The following is a 13,055-nucleotide window of genomic DNA, read 5'->3' as shown; positions in this document are numbered from 1 at the left end:
TAAAAAACCACGGGACCAAAAGCTCCACTATAATCACCAAGAGTTAGAATATTGTTCTCCAAAATGGCCACAAAACAAGTGCCAAACAACGAGCAACAACAAAATAAGATTGCACCAAATCTAGAGAATTAAAGGAGCAAAATCACCAATTTCGCAGCTACTATTCACGACAGCAAAACTGAAGCTGCAGGCCACCAAATCCAACTCTGTCAGTTCCTAATCAAAGATTGAGATGAATATAATATGCTGTCCAAAAATCAGCTCAATCGGACAAGAAACGAAGCGGGAATCGCAATTTGAAGTTGGCTGTTAGGGCTGAATTTTTGACTGCGAAAAAACTGCTTTCTTTCTCTCTTTTTGGCTGCTGAAAAACTCTTTGTATGTCTGAAAATAAGACCTAAATAGGCTTATATTTGCCTCATAAGAATGGGCTTATGGGTAAAAATGGGTTGGTCCAAATTGGACTTTTATTTATCCACATAGGAAGGGAAAAATGTCCATAACCCAACAGTTAGTACGATGCATATTGGACTGCCAAGCTAATAGAGATGATATCTAAGACATGGATGAAGATCCAAAAATCTGTTGAATGCAAGGGGTTAAGCAGCACTATAATCTATGTAGTTGTAAAAATTATGGAACTTCTCTTACTTTGTTTTTTGGATGTAGTTTTCTTGACATCTGAAGATTATCCTATGGAACACTAAAGTTTGTTACTATTTGGTATGATCAAATGAATGAATAAAAAGCTTTATGAGTTTATTTTAGAATTCGAAGTCCAACGTTTACTTGCTTGATGAAAAGAATGAACGAGAAGAGGCTATCAGTGGTGTGATAACTCCTTCAATGGAGATTTTGAGACTTACGTGTGAGAGGAAAAGGAAAACCAACAGTGTAAAATAAAATGTATTTTGTATTGAATTGATCTCTATCTGAGCATTATACTAATATATATACGTCACTTCATACACCTGTACATCTACATGACTTAGCTACCAGAATCTGTTATAACTAACTTATACTTCTAACCAACTATTATGCTACGTCAGCCAACTACTACTTGACTAATTACTAGCTAACTATTGTTGTCTTCAATATGGTGAAACCAGAGTTTTCACTAAAGGGGTTCAAAATATAAAAAGTAAACACACAAAGAAGCCAAAGGGAGTTCCACATCTATTATATGTACATAACAAAGATTTAACCATGCATCAGAAATGTATTTTTTTCGCCGAACTCTCTTGGCCTACTTGACTCTGCTCTTGGAGGCTATGAAGTTGACGAAAGATCTACAAATGGAAAGTTATGCTTGTGCTACTAGAAGATATAAATATTTGAAGGGAGAATATTTCATGGTGAAAAATAGAGAGATAAATTCAGAAATTTAAAGAGATAATAGTTTCAGCTAATTCATTTTTAAGTGTGCTTAACATCATTTCTTGAAGTACTTGTACATATAGCACAATGCTGACACTAAAAACAAAATTGACCTTTGTACAGTCTCCTCTTTCACTTTTCTAGGCCTATTATTATACAAAATCTCATCGGAGCAGAAAAATTTGTACCACAATACTAATGATATCCTCAAGCGGGAAGTGAATTCAATGAATCCATGTATTGTTAGATGATCAAAGCCAAACTCTTCTTCTGCTTTAGCTAACACTTCTTGAAATGAAAGTTGGCTCAAGTATGATACTGGCACGACGAACTCTTCTTCTGTCTCTCTCCTACGTATACTGCAATATGACCTTTTGAAACACCTGTTGAAGTTGAAAACCTCCTCAAGATTCAAGTACATTGAACAAGAGGAGTCAATTTAATACCAATTGTGAGATACATGACGACCTAAAAGAAACAGACTTTTCAGAAATACATAACAAGTGAAAGTTTATTTCAAGTTTGGATCTAGTATGTGTATATATACAAGTAAATGACAAGTTTCATATCAAATATTTGGTGGTGGTAAAATTGGTGACTATTGGTGAGGAGACAATTATGTTAGAATCTGTGCGTCCACTATAAGTCAAAGGACCAGGTCCCTTGACACACTCAAAATATGAACAACTGTAAATAAAGGCAGAATATCAACACCTGCAGTTTACGTGGAAACCTCCTTGCTCAAGGGAGTAAAACCACGACCTATCTCACAGGATTTCAAATCGTTTCCACTAGTCTTCACAAGCAAAAGTAAAACCGGTTACAAAAACGTGAGAAAAAGCTATTAATCTCACAACCAAGCAATAACTCTTGCTTGAAGAGCCTAAGCAGATTTCACTCTGCCCACTAAGCTATAACAACTAGATAACTTAGGATTCAACTAAGCAACACGCAGGTTGCCCACTTATCACCACGCTCTGGATGACTTAAGATTTTTACTAAGAAACACTCCAGGCTGCCTACTAAATCAGTTGGACTCAAATGATTTAGGATTTTCACACCAAACAACTATCTGATTCCTTTATAAATGGAGGAACAGATTTACAATTTACATGCAGAAGAAATAATCCTAAGACAACTAAGCTTCCAGCTCTTTCAGATTTGAGTTGATCTTGAGGATTCTTCTTCACTCCTTTTGTAAGCCTTTGCAAGAGTTCTTGTGATATTTTCAAGTTGCAAAAACTAATTGCGAATATAGGGATGTTTTGCTTATGAAGAAAGGTCACAAAACGTAAAACAATCCTATTGGCTGAGGTTTCTGGCGCGTTTGCTACTTCTGCCACTGTTGGAGACTGTGCACCAACTTTTTGTACTTTCTCCAGCTGGCAGCCAAAAAACATATTGAGCCAATAATCAGGTTCCTTCATAAGGTCCCTGAGTTTGTCAAATCATAAAAACTACTAATAAAATTTCCCCCCTTTTTGATGATGACAAACAGTACACCAGTGCCTACATGTTCTTCCATGTTTTCTTCCCCTTGTCGATAAAGACCTGGCAGTTGTATGTACATTTGCACAATGAATCAGATCTCTTCACAAGGTCTCTGAGTTTGTCAAATCATCAAAACTCAAAGTAACATTTTGCCCCTTTTTGATGATGACAAATCATACACCAATGCCTGCATTTCTTCCCCCTGTCGAGTAGACACACTCCTTAGTTTCTTAACACCACGGATCAGGTACCTTTACAAGGTACTTGAGTTACACTGGCACCTGCACCTGAGTTACATTGGTACCTGCATGTTTTCCTTGAGTTACACTGGTACCTGCATTTTTTCCTTCGCCCTGTCGCTTTTTCTTTCTCCCCCCCTCCCCCCTTGTACTTCTTACCAACCTAAGCATCATCTTAACACCCCCAATTTATTCCTTCTTTTGGCATCATAAAAAAGAAGTGCAGTAAACCAACAAAAAAAGTAAAATTTATAAGTAAGATCACAGTCAAGGACAACACCAACATAGTTAATAAGCCAAAAAGCAACAGAATTTAGCCACAACAAAACAGGATTCCATTTCATGAGCATAACAAATCAGCATTCAATACATTTAACTTAAACTGAAAACTGAGAACCACGGATACTGTCCACACAAAGAAAAGATACAGGAGGGGCTATGAGGAGGGAGTTAGATGAGAGAGAGAGTTGATAACAAGGGTGAGTCTAGAGTTTGTTGCATCATTATCCTTGGTTCATCTTCTCTTGAAGAGCAACAACTTTTACCAATAGCTCATCATTCTGATTTTCTACCTTCTGGACAACTTCAGTACTAGGTCCCTCTGTTTGCGCTTTGATCAGGTCTTCTTTTAACATAGCAATTTCAGCCTCCTTGTTGCTCACTAGCACAGTCATCACATCTAATTCATATTTCAATTGGTACTACTCCTTGATAAACTGAGAAACTTTACTAACTGGATTTATTTTCCTTTCAATACACTCACATGATGAATAGATCAGTTGCATAAATCACAATTTCCCTTTTGTTTTTTTTATAACAACCTTCTTTCCCGCAGAAGTCTTAGTTTTCTTTTGTTTTTACCCTTACTCACTTTCTTAGACGACTTGTCCCTTTTATCAACAGAAGATGCTTCAGAAAATAGGTGTAAGAATCCATTAGATCTATCTCATTTAGAGAATCTAGCATTTTCTTTGAAGAAGAAGAGGATTGAGACATGCTTGTTTGAAAGAAAATACCTAAATGCTAAAGAGAGAGAAGGAGATTGAGAGGGTTTTGATGTTAGACTTAGATAGCAAAGTTGGAATGTAATAAGATGGAGTGTAGAAAAGGCACTATAAAAAGAACTTGAAGAGGTATGTCAGGTCCCTAGATATACACATCGCTTGGATTAGAGGCGATGGGACAACGGTCAGAAGGACCGAGGACTGACATGTGACAATCTGGATGGTTCTCATTTAACAGTTCAAAACAAATGTAAAGAGTGCTAACCTTGGGAAGGACCATGTCCTCAACCGTAGATTAAATGCACTATCCTCATCCATAAGATAGTCATGCATTCTTGTTTTCCACCAGCTATAAAATTGACCATCGAAACGCGGCGGTCGAGTTGAGGATTGCCCTTCTTCTAGGTAAAGTGGAGCACCCATTCTAATGCAGGAACCACTCTCTTAGTGTTAACTAGCTAGAGAGTACCCGCTCTGATACCACTTGTTAGAATCTGTGTGTCCACTATCAATTAATGGACCAGGTCCCCTGACACACTCAAAATATGAACAACTGTAAATAAATGCAGAATATCAACACCAGCAGTTTACGTGGAAATCTCCTTGCTCAAGGGAGTAAAACCACGATATGTCTTACAGGATTTTAAACCGTTTCCAGTATTCTTCACAATCAAAAGTAAAAACCAGTTACATAAACATGAGAATAAGCTATTACTCTCACAACCAAGCAATACATCTATTGCTTGAAGAGCCTAAGCATATTTCACTCTGCCCACTAAGCTATCACCACTAGACAACTTAGGATTCAACTAAGCAACACGCAGGTTGCCCACTAAATCACCACGCTCCGGATGACTTAGGATTCTTATGAAGCAACACTCAAAGGCTTCCCACTAAATCAGTGGGACTCAAATGATTTAGGATTTTCACACCACACAACTATCTGATTCCTTTATAAATGGAGGAACAGATTTACAATTTACGTGCAGAAGAAATAATCCTAAGACAACTAAGCTTCCAGCTCTTTCAGATTTGAGTTGATCTTGAGGATTCTTCTTCACTCCTTTTGTAACCCTCTACAAGAGTCCTTGAGATGTTTCAAGTTGCAAAAACTAATTGTGAATATAGGGATGTTTTGTTTAAGTATAAAGGTCACAAAATGTAAAACAATCCCATTGGCTGAGGTTTCTGGAGTGTTTGCCACTTCTGCCACTGTTGGAGACTGTGTATCAACTTTTTGTACTTTCTCCAGCTGGCAGCCAAAAAGCATATTGACCCAAGAACCAGGTTCCTTCATAAGGTCCCTGGGTTTGTCAAATCATCAAAACTACAAATAACAAATTGCATATGAAGTTTCACATGGTTTTGCTTATTCTCTAAAGTATTTGAACCATAAATTTGTTGAATAATAGGACTAGGCCCTCGTCTTCTCATGATTTGTAATAAAAAGACACTTGATACGCTCAAACTGACTTCTCAAATAAGAAGTAAAGCGGTCGTATCAAATAAAGAATCCAACTAATGAGGTTGGGATCTTTCCCATGAGGAAAATAGTTCAGACTTAACTTTAATATATTATTACTATTATTTAGTCAATTATTTCCTTAGAAAACAAAAGACAATAAAAGGTTTTTTTTTTAAATGTTGACAAATTTTAAAATTCCCCAGCCGGGTAGGGTTAGGTTGCAGGTTAATGACGCAACGAGTCCCCGACAACGGTCCGTCGCAGATACGACGGTCTGTCATGGGTTCCATCGCGTGTGCCCTAATTTTGAAAGTAAATGAAAGACATACCTGGCACGACGGATTCATGAGATGGTCCGTCGCATGCGTGACGGCCCGTCGATGTATCCGTCAGTGACTGTTGTAGAGTGATTTTCTGCAGAATTTTCTGGTGATGTGCCTGCAAATTTAAAATCCATTAGTAGAAAATGCTACCATTACTAGAAATAAAACTATAAGTATTGGGTTGCCTCCCAACCAGCGCCTGATTTAACGTCGCGGCACGACTGAAGACACTTGATTACTTAGACTTCATCAAGATGGTATGTCTCGATCACTTCATTCTCTGATTCAGCATGCCGGAAATAGATTTTTATTCGTTGTCCGTTCACCTTAAACTGCACACTCTCCTTGTTTTCCAACTCAACTGCTTCATGAGGGAATAGTTGGGTAACCAAGTAAGGGTCAGTCCATTTGGACTTGAGCTTGCCCGGAAACAAGCGCGACCTAGAATTGTATAAAAGTACCAAATCCCTAACCATAAACTCTCATTTTTCAATTTTTAGGTCATGGTAATCTTCATCTTTTCTTTATAGGATATAGCAGATACCGATTGGATCTCACCACTCTGCCTCATGGACCTACAAATGTTGAAGGTCTCTTCTTCATTGTTCAATCGAAATTTCATCTGCCTCTTTCTCATATCAACTAAGGCTCTACCCTTAGCAAGGAATGACCTCCCAAAAATAATAGGCACTTCAAAATTGACTTCACAATCAAGAATAACAAAATCTGCCAGAAATATGAACGACTCCACTTTTACTAGCACATCGTGGAGTATCCCCATAGGCCTTTTTACTGTTCGATCGGCCATCAGTAGCCGCATCGCAGTGGGCTTTTGATCACCCAAACCCAACTTTTTGTAAATCGAGAGGGGCATGAGATTTATGCTTGCCCCCAGATCACAAATGCTTTCGCAAAATGTAATGACCCGACTGTATAAGGAATAGTGAACGCACCCGTATCTTCTTTCTTTTGTACTAGAGATCTTGTAGCAATAGCACTACAATGCTGCATTCTATCATAATCCTCAAAAGTGACCGATCTTTTCTTTGTAACCAGATCTTTCATAAACTTGGCATATCCAGACATTTGTTCTAGAGCTTCTACAAAAGGGACATTGATAGAAAGTTGCTTCAACATTGTTATAAAATGCCGATATTTATCATCCTCGGTCTTTTTCACTAATCTTTGAGGAAAAAGGGGGGGTCTAGGCATGGGAGTTACCTTTGTAGGCACTTCAGCATCTTTTCCAGTGTTATCTTCTACTTCACCACTAACCTCTAACACTTTATCATTATCTTTTATCACCTTTTCCTCATTAGACGACATCGGTGGGTCAATGGTTTGCTTACCACCCCGAGTAGTGATTGACATACAGTGTCCATCCTTTTTTGGATCTTGGACAGTGTTGCTAGGAAGAGTGCCCGGTTGCCGTGTGTTCACAGTCGCAGATAATTGGGCCATTTGCAACTCAAGTTGATTAATCGATATTGCATGTGTATCGACTTTCTGCCCAATACTCGCTAAATCACTCCTTAACTCTTTAATGTGCTCATCACTAGCATCGAAACTCCTCATCATTTTTCGCAACATATCCTCAACTCGCGCCATACTATCTCCACAATCCCTAGGAGTAACTTCACGATTTTGAGGATGGACATAGGGCCCATTCCTATCATATCTGTTACCATAGTTACCCCTATTGAAGTTGTTGTCGCGGTTGTAGTTTCCATCTCGGACATAATGACCCTCACATTTATAGTTACCATAGATCTGACCTTGGTTTCCTTGACCTTGGCGCTAATTCTCCTGATTTGAGCCTTGGGCACTCAGTCGGAAACCCCCCGTCTGCTCATTTACTGCATAGGAATTCTCCTCATAATAGCATTCATCATTTGGTGGTGGTGGTTTAGACAAGTAGTTAACTGCATTTATCTTTTCTGCACCCCTAGTGACATGTTTTAATACCAACCCAAGCTCAATTCTCATCTGGGCCATCTCTTCATGAATCTCATATGTGGCTGGGTTGTGTGTGGATTGCACGGCGAAGGTATTTCTTCCAGTATCTGACTTCCTAGTACTCCAAGCTTTATTATTCCGAGAGATTTTCTCTAACTTTTTGGCAATCTCGGCATAAGGACACTCCCCATAAGAATCATACGCTATAGTATCCAATACCGCTTTATTATTATCATCCTGTCCCCGATAGAAGTATTCCTTCAATGACTCATCATATATGCGGTGATTGGGGACACTTATAAAAAATGAAGTGAATCTATCCCAAGAACTGCTAACTGACTCTCCTGGTAGTGCCACAAAGTTGTTCACTCTGTCTTAATGATTTAGTTTCTTGGAGACCGGTTAGTAACGTGCTAAGAAAACGCCCCTTAGTTGGTTCCAAGTGAAAATTGAGTTATAAGGGAGCTTAGTGAACCAAATAGCAGCCTCTTCCATCAGTGAGAGAGAAAATACTCTTAACCCTATTACATCCAAATCCAAATCAGGCCTCCCTACACAACTTTTACACACTGCCCTTACCTTAGCTATATGGGCATGTGGGTCCTCAGAAGGTAGCCCTGAAAACAAACCTCTAGCAGTGAGCATTTGCATCAGACTACTAGTTACCACAAAGGTGTGGCCTTGTGGTAGAGGGGGCAAGACAAGTGGTCCATCAGAGTCTGCAATATTATCATAGCCTCTGTAGTGTTCTTGAGGACGTAGAGCGGGATTTTGTCCCCTTTATTGATTTTCACCCGGATCATCGGGTAATAACTGACCATGAACATCAACTGGAGCTGGGATGTTTTTGTTTGGATCATCATCGTTAATACCCAAGTTTCGATTCATATTGCATAGTGTACGCTCTATTCGTGATCGTAGGAAAACAAGGGTTCTCTTTCTTTCCGTGTATTTGGCATACAAGGAAGATAGTTCTCCAAGAATCAAAAACAATAGAAAAGTAAAATCAAAAAAATATTGACTAAACTTTAGTAATAAGTTTAAGTTAATCTAAAAGCTACTTTCCCCGGCAGCGGCGCCAAAATTTGATAAGCTCAAACTTACCTCTGAAATAAGAAGTAAAGCGGTCGTATCAAGTAAAGAACCCAACTAATGAGGTTGGGATCGTTCCCACGAGAAAAATCGTTCAGACTTAACTTTAATCTATTATTACTATTATTTAGTCAATTATTTTCTTAGAAAACAAAAGACAATAAAAGGGGGGTTTTATTTCTAAATTAATGAAAATAACTAACTAAATTAAAATAAACAAATAACATATTCAAATCTTGGAGTTTAATTAATTAATAGAAGTAACTAGGGTTTAAGTGTTCCCCACAGGTTGCTAACTTGATAATTCTAACTATAACAATTCTTTCCTAGTATCTTGCATGCAAAGTGATAAGTTATGTATTTCTAAATCCTTGGTCCGCCATCTATAAAATTTCAATCCGCACATTGGTCCGGCTACGTGCGTTGCTATACTAACCTTTACCTCATATTAATCATTGTATTCGATATTTGACTAAGTTATTACCTCGTACCAATCGACACTAGCCTATTAGATAGTATACACTAAATCTATGTTGATAATTCTTTTCCTATTATCTACCTCCTTGGTCCGGCAAGTAGCATTAAGGCGAGTTCTAACGTTGGTCATCCGTTAAAAAGTCTTCTAAACCAAAGAATTATCAATATATGCAAGACACTATTCTGGAATTGTTATTTTAATTAGATTTTACCTCATTATACATCCATGGTTCCCACAACCCTAGTTATGGATTTTAGTTACCCATAGTCATAATCACACTATTCATATATTTAATATAAGAATTCATGCACTTACTTTGATGAGAAAGAATAAAATCCAAAAATTTACTTGATTAATCAACAAAAGCACCAACAATAAATTCCAGAAAAAGTGTAACAATTGCTGAAATTAATCCTTCAATACTTGAACAAGAGAACTAAAGATTCTCCAAAAGTCTAACAATCAAAAAGTCTAATATCAAAGAGTCTACTAACAAAGAGTCTACTAACAAAGAGTCTAACCCCAAAAATGAGGGTTTTCGAACTATTTATAATAAAAACAAAACCTAATAAAATAAGGATTCTAATTACTGAAAATCTGTCAAAACGCGCTGGGTCGACGGACCTCGTGACGGACCGTCGTGGTCACGATGGGCCGTTATGGCCTCCGTCGTCCCATACTTCACAAATCCTTCACCTGCTCTCTTCATTACCCTCGACGAACAGGTATGACGGACCGTTCCAAGCACGACGGTCCGTGAAGGGTATCCGTTCCATAATACTTAAACTTCTTGAAATTTTGGTACTGGACTACTTCTCTGATCATTGCGACGAACCAGCAGGACGGACCGTCGTGGCTATGACGGTCCATCATGGACTTCCGTAATCCCACACTTAGGTCAGACTTCCCCATCTTCCTTCAGCAGCTTCACTACGATGCCACCTACGGACCGTCACAAGCTCCGTAGGTGGTCTCTTCTTCCGCGTTCATCTTTGGACAGATTTCCTGCAAATAAGGAGAAACTTACATAAAAATCAATACAAAAAGACTTTTGAACACACACTAAATTTAAGAAAAAATTATTAAAAATACCGTGAAACCACGGTATATGAACACTCTTAGAATAAAACCACTAGATTGATGAGGATGAGGACTTTGCCCTGGACCATTTGGTTTGAAAATATGGTGACAGAGATCCAACACAGGATAGCCAAGATGATATTCAAATGTCCCGTATCTACATGAAAATGAAGGGAGAAGAACATGGTCTTGCTTCTCACCATCTACTGTACATTTAATGGTTTCAAATTATTTGCACTGGTGAGAAGAACCAAGCATGAGCTGATATCATAACTAAGAGGCATGATTTGGTTGTCGACTTAATATCTTCCATCCACAAATTTAAGGCCCCATATCATCATGGCTAACAAGCATCGACACATGAATTTGCCTCCGGTGGTTAGTCACAAAAAAAAACAGCTCCAACCCAAAACCTGTCCATAGCCTTATATATATATANGTGATATTTTTCCACCATAAACTACAATCGTCATCTATTCAACCATCAAATAGTTCTAAATTTCTAGTTTACTTTCTTGTTCCGACCTTTCATGTAAAAAATGAAAGAAAGAATGACAATGCTTAGTGCTAAGAAACTCATCAAGATGGCGAGGAGATGGAAGAAGTTTGTGGCCAAGCAGAGGGAGAGGATTTTACTTCCAAGAATGTTGGTGATTCTGATAGCTGCAGTGTGTCATCCTCTATTGTTGAAAAAGGCCATTTTGTAGTTTATACAATTGATCAAAGGCGCTTCGTGGTTCCCTTGGCTTATCTTGAAAATCAGGTCATTAGACAACTTTTAAACATGTCTGAAGATGAATTTGGGCTTCCAAGTGGTTGTCCTATTACATTACCCTGTGATTCAGTGTTCATGGACTACATCGTTCACTAATCAAGAAAGGCGTAGCTGCAAATTTTCACAATTCTATCAATTCCTTCATGTTGCTGTTCAACTTCTTCGTTGCAACAAGAAAGTGGAACTCAGCAAATTGTTGTTTATTGAGTACTCTAGGTCAACATTCTTTTTGTATGCTAGCTCAAAAGTAGTTTTTAGAGAGGGCCGAGATTGAAGAGTATACAATTGTAAAGCACATCATACAGATTGAATATTATTTTTATCAGAAAATTTACCATACTGATCATGGCTTTCACTTTCAATTTGATTACGAGAAGTCAGAACAATCATATCCTTGATTAGTACCTTTAATTTAAGTATAAATACCATTTTGTTAAACAAAAAAGTTTCACTTACTGCAGCACCTCCTTAATTGAATAAAGTCTAAATGTCGTGAATGTCTTGACCCTTGACACTAAGTAGATCAACTTTGCCTCGAACCCAAGGTGGTTAACCTCACTTATATGAATCATAATTGTATCTATACTATTGCACCTATAGATGTTTTCATCTGAAGGTACGTACACGTAGGGTATGGCAGATCCTATCTAATGACCTTCCACTTATTATCATTTATATTTTCCCTACATGTGCACACACTTTAGAGTTCGACCCCTAATCATACAACATATAACTATGGCTCAGTCCTAAATGAGTGTTGGGGTAGGCTCTAAGAATCCGATCATTTACATGCTTCTCCATTTAAACTAAACACAAGCTAAAATTATACCAAATGAATTAGAAGTGTAATATTAAAAGTTCTTTATATATTTGTTTGCATTAAGGTACAATTTCTAGTAAGAAGTTCAAAGTAAATGGGATAAGCTGCAATTCAATTTAATGAATAGATTCTAGAAATAATTAAGTAGCTTCTATCAAAATTATATTATCACCGCAAAATCATTATATACACAACTTCTTGTTTCTTGTCATTCTTATTTCCGCTAAATGACACTCTCTTGGATGTGCTAGTTTGCACCACAAGGTGATGCTTTTGCAAAAAAAGTGCTTAATTACTTTCTTTTGCAGAAAAATTCTAAGTGATTAAGGGAATTCTTTAAACAAATATCATCAAAATGGAGATTAATCATAAGTAGACCGTTTTCAATTCATAAACTGATAAGGAAAAAATTTCCCTCCTAGGTTCTTGTAATTTTGAACTATATAGTAAATTTTCTCTCTTAGTATTCTCTTTCTCATTTACAAGCGCTACTATTCTACAAAATTTCATTTCTTGAAGAATTTCACTATGATGACCTTCTTAAGCGGGAAGTAAGATCAAAAAACACATCCTCTTTGCAAGATATTGTAAGACCACCCATTGGATGATCAAAGCCGAACTCTTCTTCTGCTTTAGCTAACAAGTCTTGAAATAGAGGGTGGCTCAAGTATGATACTGGCACGACAAATCTCTTCTTTTGGCTCTCTCCTACATACACAGCACAATGAACTTTTGGAACACCTCCAGATGTGAAGACCTCCTTAAGAACCGGTTACCATTGTCTTCAAGAAATGATTTGTAACTCCAAATGTTGAAGGCAAAGAAAGAAGAAGAATTTTGAGAAGTACACAGACAATGGAAGTTTTTTTTTTTGAGTATCTAGACACTTTTATACTCAAATGTTTTGTGCCTTTGTGTGTGTATATATAAGCTAATGGAAAGTTTCATACCCGAA

The 13,055-nt window shown here is 37.6% G+C and overlaps 1 protein-coding gene across 1 annotated transcript; it reads right to left on the bottom strand.

The window, feature by feature from the left end:
• Nucleotides 1-12,488: 12,488 nt before the first annotated feature.
• On the bottom strand, nt 12,489-12,872 carry LOC107001484 (auxin-responsive protein SAUR21-like; the record flags this gene model as incomplete). The annotated part of the gene is made up of 1 exon (XM_027912141.1): nt 12,489-12,872. A coding segment is annotated over one exon (246 nt), but the record flags the coding sequence as incomplete, so codon positions are not given.
• Nucleotides 12,873-13,055: the final 183 nt, after the last annotated feature.

Source organism: Solanum pennellii, chromosome 10 (assembly GCF_001406875.1).
Source record: "Solanum pennellii chromosome 10, SPENNV200".
NCBI classification, from domain to species: domain Eukaryota; kingdom Viridiplantae; phylum Streptophyta; class Magnoliopsida; order Solanales; family Solanaceae; genus Solanum; species Solanum pennellii.
This window is presented reverse-complemented; position numbering and strand designations above follow the sequence as displayed.